The 18,160-nt window shown below is 29.1% G+C and overlaps 1 protein-coding gene across 1 annotated transcript; it reads left to right on the top strand.

Annotated features, from left to right (window-relative positions):
* The first annotated feature begins 923 nt into the window (after positions 1-923).
* LOC122597183 (protein RGF1 INDUCIBLE TRANSCRIPTION FACTOR 1-like) lies at positions 924-17,584 on the top strand. Its single transcript, XM_043769814.1, has 5 exons — positions 924-1,082; positions 15,614-15,808; positions 15,894-15,968; positions 16,198-16,347; positions 17,240-17,584. The coding sequence occupies exons 1-5, from the start codon at positions 924-926 to the stop codon at positions 17,582-17,584; spliced, it is 924 nt and encodes a 307-aa protein (XP_043625749.1).
* Positions 17,585-18,160: the final 576 nt, after the last annotated feature.

The following is an 18,160-nucleotide window of genomic DNA, read 5'->3' as shown; positions in this document are numbered from 1 at the left end:
GCAAATAATCCAGTTTTCCATGAGCGGACTAAACATGTTGAGATGGATTGTTTCTTTGTTCGAGAACGTGTTGAGTCTCATGAGATCTTGCCACTGCACGTCACCAGCAAACAACAAATTGCAGACCTTTTTACCAAGCCTTTGGGAACTCGGCCCTTACGTGATTTGCTTGACAAGTTGGGTGTTCGCAACCTGACAACCTCCACACTCCAGCTTGCGGGGGAGTAAAGGATAATGACATCATATATTTAGTTTCTATCTATTATTTAGTTTCCTAGTTTACATTATTGTATTTAGCCTATTTATATTATCTTATAAAAACCAAACCAGATCAATCAATCAATAAAACATATTCAAAGGCTTTCTAATCTGAATTTTCAACCTTAGGGCGAGGCAAAGGTTGCTATAAAAAATATTCTTTTTAGGTTTTAGATTTTGTATCTTATTTGTTTAGTTTCTATCTATTAGGTAACCTATTTACACGAAGATCCTATTAAATGTAACCTATTTTGTTTTCGTCTATTTAAAGGATCCTATTTTCAAAAAATTCCTAATAAAGGGTATATCGTTAGTTTTGACAGGCGGAGCTCGTTAAGTGCCACGTCACCGATGTCACATCATCAGTTTTGATGATGTGGCACTTGACTTTGACTGGCCTAATTTCGATATATATATATATATATGAGTCGGTCAAAGTTAAGTGTCACGTCATCAAAACTGATGACTTGGCATCGGTGACGTGACACTTAACGAGCTCCGTCTGTTAAAAACTAACGATATACCCTTTATTAGAATTTTTTTGAAAATAAGATCATTTAAATAGACGAAAACAAAATAGGTTACCTTTAATAGGAATTTCATGTAAATAAGTTACATTTTTATGGAAATTTCCCTTATATCTATAGCTTGTCCATGAACCAATTATGGCTTCAGTTTCCATTATGGCTGCAATTGGACATGGATTTAGTCTGAAATATATCCAAGGAACATTGTTGCATATCCTTGCAACTTTAAGCGTATTTCAGTATTTGACTTCAGATATAACAAGTTTAGGGGGAATTTCCTTACGTCCTGATCAAGTGGTTCGTTACCTAGTTTTTTGGATCTCTCGTATAAGACAATCACTACATCATGTTTGTGTTCCAATGGGGTTAGAGAGACACAAGATCTTAACTAGGAAAACAATTAGAATTTGTCTGGTGTCATTCAGAAGAAATTTCCGCATTCTTAAACAATAATTTGTCCAGGGAGATTACAAGAACTTTGGTCGTCCATCTTCCCGTGTGTTACTGAACATGCGTCGAAAAACAAAAACAATATACGTTTAGTTATCTATTTACATTCGCGCCAGTGGACTACTTGACATAAACCAAGTGACATATATAGAACTGCTCTTGGACTGGTTATCTTATTGGACCTATCGAGTAATAACTTCTCAGGGCAAATTCCAAGTGAGCTAACAGCTAGCCATCCGTGAGTTCAAGTTATTGAATTTGTCTACAAATTATTTACACCAAGGATACAGAAAAAAGTTTGATGACATGAAAGTACTAGAAATCTTTGGATTTATTGTTGAAAAATATTAAGCATATTAAATTTTCGAAGGATGAGGTTTTGATATAAAAAGACATAAGTATAGTCAGGGACAGAGCCAGAAATTATTATGTAAGGGAGCAATTTTAAAATTTGTTTGTCATACTTAGAAGAGTAATGTAAAGAAATATATGAACCCTAACTTGAGAATAAAAAATGGACCCTCAAATAAATTATTACTCGCACTGGGTGTAACACTCACATTTAAAAATACCAATTTTTTTTAATAAATAAAGACCACTGTCAGACAAGGTCTTATTAAATGAAAACGTATACAATCATAATATACGAAACCAAAAAAATATACTTTTTAGGAAATGATTAGCTTGTAAAAATATCTTTTCTACATAAATATTATTATTATCATTATTAGTTGTTTATTATAAATATATATAATAATTTGAAAGAAAATAATTTTTTCATAAATAGTTACACTATTAATGTATTACACATTTACATACTCAAATGGAGAAAACTTTTTTTAAAACTTTTCTTTATTCTTTTAATAAAAATCCTTATTCCCCAATGAAAAAATCTATTTCAAAATTAATATTTCGATGATAAGTGGACTTTTAAAGAATAAGCTTATAACAACGAAAGTAATATTTGTATTTATTTCCTACTTATTTTTTTTCAATTTTAGAAAATAATTACAAATATACCATTTAAATTGTGAAAAATTACATTGTACTAAAATTGGAGTAGGGGCAGGTGACCCCACTACCCCATGTTGTCTCCGTCCATGAGTATAGTTAGGACTATAATTATTATTTTCCAAAAAGTTAATTGAACTTTCTAACTGATAGTTCAAAATTCCAACTCATTTAGTCCTTCTATTTTGCATACTTTCCCCCCTATTGCTTTGCAAAATAAAATTTTCACCCTATATTACATAGGATCATCATAAAAGAAATCGAAATAGGCTAATTATGAGATTTTTTTTTACCAAAAATGGTAGAATTGAATGACTCTTTGCTCAATTACAGAAAAAGATTTGTAACCTATCTTTCAATGATTATTTATTGACTACGGTAATTTTGTCATTTCCAAAATGGTTTGAATGTATGTGCTTTTAACCCTGGGTAAAGAGAAGTTTGACACTTGAGAGGAATGTTCCAAAAGTTGACATGACATCTCTAAGTCGTCGATTTGTAAGAGACAGATAGAGCATCCGAAGTAAACGATTTCAAGCTATTAACAAGTTATTCGAACTCGACTTGTTAGAAGCTTCATTTGAGTCTTGTTAAACAAGCTCCAACTTAATTTAAAAGTAAGATATAGAAGATTAGTTTAAGCTTCATTCACTAGATTTTTAAATTTAAACAAACTTAAAAAGTTTTAAATTTATATGGATATATAATACACTTCATAAAACATGTATAGTGTTAGATGGCTAATAATTATTGTAGATTTGGTCGAACATTTTGTTAAACAATAGTTTCAAACAACTACATCGCGGGGTATGAGACCTAGTAATAATAATAGGGTTTGCTAAATACAACCCTAAAGGTGCATAAATTATTTATACATTTATCATAAAATTCAGGGGTGGACTTTTAATATAGAAAGTACAAGTTTTTTATACACGTTAAATACAGCCTTTAGGGCTATATTTAGCATTTCCCATAATACGAAACAATAAGACAATACTAATACTAATCTTCGATATTACAGACTTAAAAAATTCATATTTTTCAACTTCCAATTATATTTTCATCCTACATTCCCATTTTCTTTAGAGTTTGGTGAATGCTAGAAGTATTTTCAAGCAACAAAATTTAGAAGCAGTCTGCTCAGTATTTTTGTTCTTCCCATATATATATATATAAACAAATTTACAGGATCAACTATCAAAACTCTGAAACCTGACACTTATGGATCTTCAAAAAGCATACGAAAGCTGACTAAAAACCCAAGATTGAGAGGTTTATCTGTAAATATACACGTTAGACGACGATGATTGATCGAGCATATCGAAGATGAATGAAAGGCCAAACAGAAGAAAGATTTCACTTTATGGTTGTTTGGCTCTGATATTCTTTGCTTAACCAATAATCGTATTTAGGATATAAAGATGTAGTTTCAAGTCTTTGCGTCCAATGATTTGCCTTATACCAATAGTCGTATTTAGGATATACTACGTTCAGGATACAAATACATGATGTATCCAATGTAATCCAATATAGCCTCATAGTTGGCGAATTTCCCTCCTTTTTACGAGTTTTAATTAGATGATTATTGGCTTTGTGAGCAGGTCACTTTCAAGGCAGCTCATTTACATATATCTTTTTTGTGTTTTCGTTGCAAATATCGTTTTGTTTGTCTAGGAATTGAATGTGAAATTCCTATGAGGTTTTATTTTTATTTGGTGTATTTCATATTTGAATTGTTAATGCCGCTTGTGGTTGATTATGTTTTAAACTTTGAGTTTAAATTGATTTATAATAATAAGAAGAAAATAATGATAAAGCAATTGATGAATTCTGAATGAGGCGTACTATTGACACCAAGGAATTTGGCTATTGACACCATACCTCAAAAGGGGTGAAATTCGTCCCTTCTGACTCGAAAATTCGCCCCTTCTGCTAGTGACGGTCAACCTTTATTCAACGTCATTAATTAATTTTGACTTTTACTTTGGGCAGATGGGGCGAAATATCTTGGGCAGAAGGGGCAAAATTCGCCCCTTTTGAGTATATATTTAAATTCCTAATCCATACATACTAGAGGTGCGCAAAAACCGATCCGAAAAACCAAAAACAGAAATAAAGATAAAACCGAACCTAGAAACCGAAAACCAAATAAAGGATTGGTTTAGTTTTGGTCTTCTAGAAACCGAAAGGATCGGTTCGGGTTTCGGTTTCATATATAAAACCGAAACGAACGGAAATCATATATGACTTAACTTATTATATATTTGTGTTCTAGTGTTAATATTAAGTACATGGTCTTATGGTTCATTCAAACATTAAAGAAGAAGATATGGAAGTATCAATATACTCACTCATGATATACCCATACGGAGCTTTAGCTCCGTACCCGAAGCAGAATACGAAGTCATCTTCGTACAGTTAATAAGAAACCGGAAAGAATTGTCATCCAAAGGAGTATGGTCACTTTAATTACTAGGCTGTTTGTAAGTATTACATCCGCCGGCTAGCTGCTACCATAGAGGAGGCGGATATGATTACATGATCTCTAGTACTGTAGTACATGCAGAATAATTATATGTATATAATGAATATATATACAAATACTAGTAGAGAAAGCAAAGAGCCTCAATCGGTTAATTGAACAATCAACATGACATTGTTTCCTTCGTATTTATGGCGTGTCCACAAAGTCTTTGCGGCACAGATACACAGTAGTTTTGTAATCATTTTTAGAAGTAAGGCTAGCTATCTCTAAGTTTTTCAAATTGGTCAAATCGATGGATTATTTTTCATTTTTATTGGGTTTGATAAAAAATAGTGATAAAAAACCCAGTTTAACAACCCTCATGATTACTATAAATACAGTTCACAAAGCATTTTATTTTGAAAAATGATTCATACACAATAATTTTCCAATACAATACAATTACATGATACATAAATAAAAAGGAACATAATATTACCTAGTAAGTAAGAAGGTAAATCTAATACCGTTTTTCATACTCGTATAACTTTAAATTACATATATAAATATTATTAGCTAATTATAACTAAACTTTTTTTTATGGAAATATTGATTTATTAAAAGTCAATTTGAAGCTTAAGTTTTTGAATATATTCAAGAAAAAAAACTCATATATAGTTATATACATTATGATCTCTCCGACTTTTTTATACAAAACTTAACAGTTATCATCAAAAAGTCTACTATCGTACATAATCAGGAAAGGTGTAAAATTCAAATTGATAGTATATGCTTATATAATATTAACATAGTAATGTTCTTAACTACTTGATTATCACATTAGATGAAATCATAAAATTAGAATAGGTAAATAGTGGATTATACTTGTTATGTAATCAAATTGTTAAAGAAATTATTAATCTGAGTTTTTATACTAATATATCATTTTCCGTGTAAATATGCAAAGTGATTTTTGCAGGAAAAGAAAAGAAAAAGAAAAGCAGGTTCTAAAAATGCCTCTTCTGGCAATACTGAATCGACCAAGACCTGCTTCAAAGATATAACAAGAATAGCAATGGCATGGTTCCAAAGTACTCCATGCTACCTTCTAGGATACACACAACGATTCTTTGCTTCAAGTATAGTATCTTATTTTTAACATTACTTATTTAATTTTTATAATAATATTATTAATTCTTGAATTCTATTTTTTTTTTGCTTTGAATACTAGTCCTCAGGCTCGTCTAATAGACGAGTAGTTTCAAAATATATTAATCAAAGCAAAAAAAAATAGAATTCAAACATATTAAATCTCTATGACCAATAACACAACTTAATCGATCAATACGAAAACTAAAGAAGAAAACATATAAAAATTAATTCCATATAAATATTGATTCCACTTTACTCTTTTTTTTCTTCAACTTTAATTAAATAAATAACTTACAGTTTGTTAAATCTAAACTTATTGAAAATACAAACAACAATTTTAGACTAAACAATTTAGAGTTAAGCTCAACAAAAATAGAAACAAAAAGTATACATTATATAATTTGAAAATTATATCATTTGAAAAGTATATACCAATTCATCAATAAAGACCATCTCGAACGTTTTGATTTTCTTCGGGTTTAACCACTCCAAAACAGTCCATACATGCACAACACGAAGTCGTAGATGATGATTAACATGTATTGGCTTAAGATCTCCAAGATGAACTAATGTGGTCTTATGTTTTGTTGTTGAAGAATAAACATAATAAACCTATAATGGACAACAAACTAAATTAAAAGATAAATAATAATAATAATAATAACAACAACAACAACAATAATATTAATAATGATTATAGTAATTTAATCATAATATATTGAATTTCATAAAAGTAATGATCTTTAAAAGTTAAAAACATGTTACCTGGTATAGGAGGGGGTCGAACCTTTTGGTAGTCGACTTTAATTTTTGGTTTGGTCGTAGGTTTTTTTTTTTAGAATATGTGAGGGTTTTTTATAGGTTGTATATATATATATATATATATATAGTTTTTGGGAAACTTTTAAGGATAAAAATATTTTTAATTAATAATAAGGTCGGTCTATCTAGATTTAATTATTAAAAAAATATTTTAAAAAAATAGAGAATTAGTTAGAAAGGAGATCTAGGCTCAAGGAGGAAGATTAAAGTATCAAGTATACCCCAACTTACTCTTATAGTTATATTAAGATATATATGGAACCCATTTGAAAGCCGATGGTTTAACCTACACCTCCTTTGAGGCGATTCCTACGCAAACATTTTTAACTTACACAAAATAATATGTATAATATTATGGTATCGCACAACTATATAACGCATAATTGAGATACTCAAAAGTTAAAAGTAATTTTATAAGTATAAGAGATTTTAGCCCTTTAATTAAAATCAAGGGTCAAACTTTAAAAATCATTTTTGAATTTTAACAATTGACTTTAATTTAACGGTTAATATTTACCTACTTTATTTATAAAGTTGTTTTCAAATTTTTAATTTTTTTCTGTGTATAACAAAAATGTTTTGTACATAAAAAATCGGTTAATGTGAGGACAAATAAACTAAAAAGAACTTACTTCTTCAAGTGATAATCATTGACACACCTTTACTATGCATTTGGTTTTTACCTTTTATATACACTGATTCATATGGATGATCTCCGAAGTTTTCCAATTTGACTAGTCAAGATATAAAAATTAGATTTGAATCTTGACATTTAATTTTAATCTAAAGATCGACATTTTTTAACTTGACCCCTCAAGTTGTTTATAATTTAAAGAAATCTCCACCGGATTCATATACCAATGTTCCTATAGCGAATGATGATAGGATATAGAGTCAAATGTATAAGATTTATTTTTATCAAACCGGAAAGTGATATTCTCACAACACAAATTAACCATTCACAACGTGTATATATATTCTACTGCACAGTGTACAACTGTGTAAAGTAATGATTGTTGTGGATGGCTAATTTGTGTTGTAGGGATATCATTTCCCTATCAAACCATTGTTGTTTTCGTTTTATTCTTTTTCAACAAGCTATTTTTGGGCTTAAAAAAGGTTTCTCGTGGCAATAGGGGGATCACTCATTGATTATCATCCATAGTTAATAATTGTTTTATTCAAAATAATGTAGCATGAATATTAAAAGGGAAAGTTATATGTCGTTTCTTTTTTATGAGTTAGAAAAGGAAAACAAAGAAGACATGAAAAGGGAAATCTAAGAAGATAAAAGGGAAGTGGGAAGTCAAAGTTTCAAATTTTGTTTAGCATGACTTGGGAACTCTCGTTTAGCTTTTTATTTATCGTTATAATTTTAGCTTTTTTGAGTGATAGAGACTTTGAACTTTTTAAAGAGAAAACAAAAATTCAATCCCTAATATTAGTGAATTAGTGATGTATGAGATTAACAAAATTAAAATGAAATTAAAGTTTTATATTCGGTGAGAAGTGAGCAAAAGTGGTCATCTTTGGGGGGTGTATTTGTATTTTTTAGGACACGTACAATGAGCGTGTAACAAATGTGAAGTGTGTGATGGCGAGAGACAAAGTATACGACCACGCACCTCTGAAACATCTGGCTGGGGTTACAGGTTATGCGTCAAAATACGTACATTTATAACCCTTAATTACATTTTCAAAAAAAAACTTTTTCAGGAGATACATGCGTGTTAATTCATAAACAATGACATAGTTTGATATATCTAATTGTTTTATCTGAAAATAGCTTTAAAAATATTACTTTTTGTTTAAAAATATGGCCTTGACAAAAAAAAAATACATTGTTTAAAAAGAAATAATATTATTACATACAACTTTTTGGATAAACGATCATTTAATTATTCAATATTTATTTAATATTTTCTTTGACTTTATCCAAAAATATATATTGTTTAATCTTTCTTGAGAATCTTAAAAATTATATCCAAATTTAACTGTTTTTTAAATATCTTTTTTTTATTTTATAAAAGTTAGCTAGTGATATCTATATAATCATTTTTAGCTATACATAAAAATATATACATCATATTTTTATTTATTTTGAACGGCAAATTTGGGCTCAGCGGCATGCCTCTTCATATACACAACTTCAATTTCAGAAGAAACTCATACTGGAAAAACTCCTGTTTCCATTACTGAGAGCATTTTGCTCACACCAGGATTTGAACCCAAAACATCTTAGTCTCAGGCTTCACTATATACCAATCCATCTGTTGATGATTGGTAAATATATACATCATATAGTAGTTGTAAGTATATATTTTTATGTATGGCAAAAAAGAATTATGTATATATGGTTTTCCTTTTATAAGTTAAAATGTTATCGTCATAGTTTGGTTTCTTAAGCAAAGAAGATGCGTTTGTATGCACTAATGATTTTGGTTTTATATATGGGCAAATATTATATCAGATATTTGAACATCCCTAGTTATCTATCAATAAAACTAAAAGTAAGGTTTGGGTATACTTGATACTCCTAATTTACTTTCTTGAGTCTAACCCCTTCCTTATTAATCCTTTAATATTTTAATATTAATATAAATTAATTTATACTTTTTGATTTTCCATCACCAATTTACACTTTAACCTTAATCTAAAACAATTAATTTATAGTTTTTTGTTTCCCATCACCAAGTTACACTTTAACCCAATTTAAATTAACTTACACTTTTTTGATTTTTCATCACCAATTTACACTTTAACCTAATTTAAAAATAATTAATTATACTTTTATATAGTTTATACTTTTAGAATATAAGAAACTGTAAATTTTTTATTTAACTAAAGTTGAAAAAAAAGAGGTAAACTGGAATTAATATTTATATGAAGTTAATTTTCGTATGTTTCTTCTTTGGGCGGATAATTTTTGGAGTATCTTGACCGATGGGGTGGCTATTCAGCTAACAAATTTCCAAGTTGATTTTGGTATATCTATTTAATATATTTGAATTCCAATTTTTTAGTTTTGATTAGTATATTTTGAAACTATCCGTCCATTAGACGAGTCTGAACACTAGTATTATATAATCAGCTAAAGGTAAAAATAATCACATCGGTTAATGGTCAAACCTTCCCTTCGTGTGAGCTAGTCACGAAATTCTCATATTAAACGAGAGAAATGCATGATCAAATGTCAGAACACTCGAATCTTGTGAACCTAGCTCTTTGTTCATATACATGATTATAGGATAGAGATCTTTAAAATTAAAGTAACTTTAAGTAAAGTTAGAAATTAAAACTAAAGGTTAAGATCTAAAGATAACTTTTTAATTTTAACCAATAATTTTAATCTAATGGTTAATATTCTCAACTTCAATTATAAAGTCAAATTCAACTTTAAAAAATCTCAATTCATGCTTATATAACCTTGTTAAAAATAACATATCCCTTATTAGAAATTCAAGTAATCATACTCTCACACACACACATATATATATATATTCATAAATATATACATATATGAGGATGAGAATATAAGGTTGTTAGGTATCTAAGCTTAGATGTCGGACACTCACATATTAATTTTTTAAACCATAAAAATTATGAGGGCCCAGACATTTATTCATTAAAAAATAAATAATAAAATATTAGTATATGAGGGGTTCCACACCTAAGCTTAAGTGTCAGACAACCTTATATTCCATTTTTCCTTATATATATATATATATATATATATATATATATATATATATGTAATGAAATAACTCCTAAAACCAACTGAGTTGGATCAGTGGTTGGAGCTCATGCCTCTGGAAACAGAGGTCATGGGTTCGATCCTCATGCACAGCAAGGCTGGAGGTCCTTTTCTACCTATGGAAGAACCTGGAAGCAGTCTCTCTACCTTTGGTAAGGATAAGGTTGTCTACATATTAACCTCCCCATACACCGTCGAAGACGGTATTGAGATCCAAAACCCGTGGAAGACGGCATTGAGAGTTAATTTAATTTTTTTCTCTAATGAAATAACTCCTACATGATTATAAATTATAAAATTCATAACTTATTATGCAGTTGGGCCGGTCTATACTAGAGCTCACCGGCTCATCCAACATTTGTGCCCCACAATGAACGAGAGTAACATATACTCGTAAAGAATATACCGTAGAGATAAAATCTTCAAAGATGTGATGTGAGAACGAGTTTTGTCTTCATTTTAATCTTTTAAATCTACCAATGCTAAGAGTGGCTTTACTCTACTATTATTAAAGTTATTTCCAATGTTAAACACGCTTGTAACTAGGCAATGAAGAATTCAGAATATTATGTTAAGGGGCCTAAAAAAATATTAACTCAAAAACATTGAGACATCCTCGAAACAACATCAAATTATATAGTTACAAGCAATGACATAACAACTATAGCAACGTAACTATTCAGCAAGACAAACAACAACAACTGAGTTAAGTGTTTTTAGATTTTGATCTCTTAGGGTTTGGGTTCATTATTTGTTTGAGACTGAATCAATTATTAATAATAAGTTATACCGTAAAACCTTTATAATTTAATACTCGATAAATTAATACCTTGATAAAATTAGTAATTTGTCCAGAACCAACTTAAGAGAACTTGTGTAAATCAACACTCGATAAATAAATAACTCACTAAATTAATAAAATATCTCTGTTCTAACACTATTAACTTATAGAGGTTTTACTCTGTTTGAATGTATTTATACCTATAGATAAAGATTTTAGGGTGTGTTTGATAAGAGGATTTCAGCTCAGAGAAATAGAAATGAAAAAAAATTCCGACGTTTGGTAGTCCCATGAAATGTGGGGGTGGAGAAATGAATTTCTCGAGAAAAGCATTTATATACAATTGTATTTCTTCTCTTTTGGTGTGGAAATGAATTTCTCCGGCTTTCCAAGTAAAAACCATTGAACACGGAGAAAACATTTCTCCTTTACTTGTTCCTCAAACTCAATAATATACTCCGTATAAACTAAAACACATGAGCAACACATTCTACAAAACTTTTGCGTTTTGACTAAAGCTTTCAAACCCCCATTACTCTTTTTTGGCCAAAATCACAGATTCAAATAATCAAATGTGTATTAATCTCATATCTTCACTTCCTATTCTCTTTAATTTTCTCATAATACCTAATACCTTTGTTATGTGTTTCTTTTCTTGCTTTTATTTGTTTCGATTGGCGCTAGCCAACCAAAACGAAATACAGATTCTTGAAACCTAGTTCATCGGAGGAAAAAATCCGACAACCACCACCAGTCCATCACCGACGCCATCATGGAAATCCTCCTCACGCGCACAAATAAAAGAAGAATTGAAATACGTGTTTATATTAGATCCTTTGCTTCTCTTTTCCTTTTGTAAAATCTTTGATTATTACACATGAAGCAATATTTCTTTTTGATCGATCAAACAGGGATGTATTGATGTGTGTGAATACATAGATGGGAATGACACCTACTCGTAAATTTGTATTACTATTTATGAACTTCTTGATTAATCTTTTTGTAATTTCAATACTGTTGTATTCTAAATCAAACATTAAATTCTTAGTATATTATTATTTTTATATTTTTTAAAAGGAATTCCTCATTTGATCAAATATGAACATGGGTTATTTATATAGAATTATAAAAAACTAATAAAAGTTTCATTTTCATTTCTTTTACCAAGCAAAAAAATAATTTTTGCCTATTTCTTTGATTAATTTCTCTGTTTTTACCAAAGAAAGGAAATCATCCTTGAATTTTTCCTTACCAAACGTGTTCTTAGATTGATTTTGATGGGGTCTATTTCCCCCACCCCTAAGCTATTGGATTCGCCGGTTCCATTAGGTGTTTTTGTCATGTTATATCTTTATAAAACTTTGAATCTTTTAATTTTACTTTTAACCATATAAATGTATCCTTATATATTTTATTTCATATAGAAAAAATAATAGTAAGGATATTTTATCTTATGAATATCTAAAAATATATTTTTAACCATAGACGAATACCTTATAAACATATAAACACGTTTCAATGATATGAAAAAAAAAAAGAAAAACAAGAATACAAAAATATACGCACTCTATTAAAGATAGTCTATAAGTCAAATGTTAAATTAAACGTCCTTTCTTACCACCATCACTTCTTAGAAGGCTAGAACTATAAGGGGTGATCAGCGTAACTCTAATTGACACAAATTTTTTTATTTTTTATTTTTATCCTTGTAGTTTAAGTCACAGGATGTGTCTAGTACATATACGAGTTTGGGTCTAGATAGCGTGAATGTGGGTGGTCGAGAAATATTTCTCTAAGGCACATTAGTTCACAGATTCTAATAGAATCTGATGGAATTAAAATTGAACTTTATCTCTTATATTGTTTGGTTGTCGAAAGATGATGGAATTTCATTCCATTGTAATGTAAACATTCTATCATTTGATGGAATTCCATTCCTTGGGGTTCTTGGATGGTCATTGTCTTGAATTTGAAGAAAACAAAAAACATTACATCAAGTTTCATTCCTCGGAATTTAATTCATCGACAGATTCCATTAATTCATTATTAAAACATTCTGTGAACCAAACGCACCTTAAGGATTTGCTTTTTTGTGGGTTTTCATTTCGAGTTTCAATGGGCATCTGATGTTCTATTTGTCGTGGATACCGGGAATTTGTGAGGTTCTAAGTTCGTTCTTCTATACCTTTTATAAAGAGAATAACATTAAGACATTGAACATATTTTTTCCCCCCAAAATACCCTCACCTTATCATTAATATTTCAAAATTACCCTTTCACTCAAACAAAAAACCCACACATCCTAGAAACACATATTCACAAACAAAAACACACACATCCTAAAAAAACACATAACCGGGGTGTCGCCTCCGTAATTGGTCATATCCACGAACCACCACATTTAACAACTGTTTTTTAACGGGTTTTGCTGCAACGCGCAGACACCAGACTAGTAAATAAAAACAAAAACTCTTTTTATAGTTTACTAAATAAGATTGTGGGTAGTCATTAATCATTATGTTGTGAATACTTGCTTCTAAATCACGGAACGATGTTTCGGTAATCAACATTTATTACTGTTAAATATTTTAAACCCATATATATATGGTATGTGGAACATTGACGCAAATGGAAGATCCGTGGATGACAAAAATCATGGCTAAATCAGGGGCTACGCTTAACATAGATAAAAATAAAAAATTGACCATTATTATGACAACATGGAGTTACAACCCAAACTAACCCAAATCACATTATGTGGTATGTGCACACCATTCTAAGCTTTTCACTATCGTCAGTACAATTAATTTTGATTAATTTATCATAATGTATAAGTTTTACTGCATACAATATAAGTTAATAATACGTATATGTGGTATATTTATTATTTGTTATGGTACGGATATTATTTCCTTTTCACCATATACATATACACGATAAATAAAATGTAATGATATATCATTTTAGAAATAAATTTAATGACTAACTTAACAACTTATTACATAACAAGTATTTCATTTATTTCATCTCTTGATTTTATGCTTTAGTTTTATTAAATGTCATGATTATTAAGTTAGAATAATTATTAGGCTAATTCTTATTTTCATGGGTGTGACGTAAGTAGTATTGGGAATTGGTTTCTAAACCTAGCCATTTTGTTACTTAACGACTAAACTTTTTCATAACCTTAACTTTATTTTAACCAATTGAAATTTTTTCATAATCTTAGCTTTCTTTTCTTTATAGTTCGACTAAGTGACTTCGTAACCGAAACTTACTTTTTTTTCTCCTACTCTAGCATGTAGCATAGTTAAAATTAGATGGGTGTTATTCTCAATCCATAATTTCATACCCATAAACCAAACACATCGTAATAATAATAGTAATAATAATATGTTACAAGAAATGATGCTTGCATTAGTTAGTGTATACTTAAGAATAACATATGTACATATTATACTACACATTACACAATTGTATAAAACATGCATTGTTACACATTATACAATTATATAAAACATGTATCGTTATAAATGATTAAAATTTGTTGTAGATTTATCATTTCCTTAAAAATAAACATAAATAAATTTAAAACATTAAAAAATTTCAAGACTATCCACGAATAACCATATATTATAATGAAATTTGCATTGATCATTATTATGGAAATTATAATGTATTTAGACTAATGTGAATTGTTAGCAATAAACTGAAAATGCGAAACACTTTACACAAATCCTAAACCAACATATATAGTGGCAACATCAAGATAGTTTAGTTTTAACATAAAAATTTATTAAATCATATTGTTTAAAAGTGATCAGATAAATCTTTCAGATAGAATCACAAAATACTCTAATAAAACCGCATTCCGTTTAGTAACTTTAATTACCCAAATCTTAGGTACTTAATCTAATCCAAATTTCCAAAAGTAAAAGACAAAAAAATATAAGAAGTAAAATTAAAAAATTAAAAAAGGAAAAAAGAGTTTGTTTCATAAGAAGACAAAAAGACAAGACCTATTTGAATATATGGAGAAGCCACCACTCTACCATCTTCCATAATATTTCTCCATTTCATTTCTCATATACAATACAGTACTACTTTTACTACTACTACTACTCTGTTTTTCCAGCATTATATCCGCAGCTCTTTTTCTCTCTCTCTCTCTTTCTCTTTCCAAATGATGGCTTATTAGCCTCTGTTCTTCTCCTTCTTCAATTCTCCTTCAATTTCATTTATATATACATACACCCACCAAAATATACACATCAATTTTCCAAGAAAAATGGTGGGTTTCTTTTATTTTCCTTTTTCCTTGAATAAAAGTATATCAAGTTTCAAAATTTATGTGTGTTTTTTGATTATTTTTTTTTTTATATTATTTTTTGCAGGTTGACTCATTGTCTTCTACATGTACTATGCCATTGTGGTTGAAATCCCTTTTTTCTGAGGAATTTTACAATGCTTGTGGGTTTCATGAAAATGAGAAAAAGAATGAGAGAAATTTGTTTTGTATTGATTGTTGTGCTGGAATTTGCTCTCATTGTTCCAAAGACAAACTTCATCGTTCTCATCATTTAATTCAGGTTTATAATTAAAGTAATTCAAATAATTTTTTTTTATTAATATAATTAATTAATTATTTTCTCACAATTTTTATGGGTTTTGTAGATAAGGAAGTATATGTATCAAGGTGTTATCAAAGTTGAAGATGCTGGAAAATTGATGAACTGTTCATCAATTCAAGTAAGTATTTATATGTTTTTGTATAATTAATTGATCTATGTTTAGTAAATTTTAATTTTAATAAAAATAATTAAATAAATAAAATTATGGGTTCTTGTTGATCACCTTTTGATGTTCTTTCTTACTTCATCATCTCATTTATTATTAATCTTTTTAAGATTTTAAATGATTATTAATTCTGTTCTGTTTTTTTTTTTTTTTTTTTTTTTTTTTTTTTTTTTTTTGATAGCCATACATATCAAATAGTGCAAAAGTTGTGTTTTTACATCCAAGGCAACAATTCCCACAAACAAAAGTATGTAAAATCACAGGAAATAGATGTGGCAGCTGTAACAGAGCCCTTCAAGAAAAATATCAATTTTGCTCCATCTTTTGCAAGGTTTGTTTCTCAATTCCTCTATATATATACACTTTCTGTATCTATATGTTCATGTATATACTTAATTTCCATATGTTGTTTAAGGCTATTTTTCAATAAATTGGGGGGAAATGAAAACCCAACTGGTGTTTGATGTTTAATTGTCATAATTTTTTTTTTCTTAATTTAAAGAATCATTCATCAAATATATGTGTACATACATATATATAATGTGTATACATTTGTCTGATATACTATAATTGAAATTTTACATGTACCCATTGTGTAATTTTTAATTTTTTCAATTGGGTTTTGAAGAAAAATCAAAATTTTGATTTTTTTTCCTATCCCCTTGAAAGTTCTGGATTTCTTGAGCATGTGTATGTATGTATAATTGTTTATAAGTTTATATCAAACTTAAATTTGCTACAGTTTTGTATAAAAATTTAGCATAAACCCATTTCATAATTATAAGCTTTCCAAAATGGGTTTTTGTTGTATAAATTAAATTGATTTTTTATTGAGTGGAAATTCCGAATTTCAGGCAAACATATTTTTGTCTATACATATAGTACGTATGTACGTATTGTTTCTTTGTCTGTATAGGTAATAACATCTATATTTATCTTTTCTTTTAATACAAAATGATAAAACTCCAATTCTATTGATCTATAAATGTTTATGTATCCATAAACCATAAATTCAATTAAGTTTAAGTGTTTAACACTAATATCTAAAAGTTAATTTTAACATGGCTCCTTTCTTTAGAATGTTTTTTTTGAATTTTGAATGAATTTATATGTTTTCTCCCCAACTTACTACGTACTGTAGTTTTGAAACTTACTATATCTTATTTGATAAATTGCATATATCTAATGGCTTTGTGTTATGTTTATATATATGTATGTCACAGATCACTAATGAAATGAGCAGTGGAGAAATGATGTCTGAAAACTTGCACGAAAGTGAGGTGTCTTCATCACCCGAACCGGGTTCAGAAGATGGTCTAATGACACCCGAGTCGGTCCTTGAACCATTTGCCTCCTTGAGGACTTCATCCAGCTCAAGCGCCAGTTGTGGACCGGTTGACTGTTTGGCTTTTCTTTCCACTGCAACTACTGAAATTGTGAAGAAAAAGAGAACCCCAAAGCCGACAATTCTTGCGGCCGCAACAGCTAGTAACACGGGTACATCGCTGTCGCGGCAATTGTTGGCGAACCGGCGCAAAGTATTCCCCTGCAGGTCGCCACTTTATTGATGATTTTACATTTTTACTACTAGTTTAGACTTTAGAGACTACGAAATGATGACTAGTAGAGAAGGCATAGGAAGAAATGGAGTTGCATTGGATTATGTTTGACTTTTAATCTAGCGGATAGTGTTTAGTTCTTGGACTAGAGAATTGATATAACCTTGTAGTCTTTGTAAAATAATAGAATTTCATAGATACTAGTCTACTACCTTCACGTTTTGTGCGTTGACAATTTGACCATTTTAGTTATGGATATATTTTACGTTGACAATTTGACCATTTTAGTTGTGGATATATACGGATCAAGCTAGGTTCATTGACAAAAATGATCATTTTATGAAATTTTTATAACCTAAATTCGATACTAAACAAAATTCAATTAAAACAAATTGTTCATTTCATATGTTTTACGTTACCAAGTTCTATCCTTTGTTAAAGGAAATTGGATGAATAATGATAAACTTTTTACATAATTGGACCACCATAATTTGTAGTCTTAACCACCATGATAAAATCTTGGTCTTTAAAGTTTTTTTGTTTGATATTAATTTTAAAAAAATATATATCGAAAAACAAAAGCAA

The sequence above is a fragment of the Erigeron canadensis genome, chromosome 4 (genome assembly GCF_010389155.1).
Source record: "Erigeron canadensis isolate Cc75 chromosome 4, C_canadensis_v1, whole genome shotgun sequence".
Classification (NCBI taxonomy): Eukaryota; Viridiplantae; Streptophyta; class Magnoliopsida; order Asterales; family Asteraceae; genus Erigeron; species Erigeron canadensis.
This window is presented reverse-complemented; position numbering and strand designations above follow the sequence as displayed.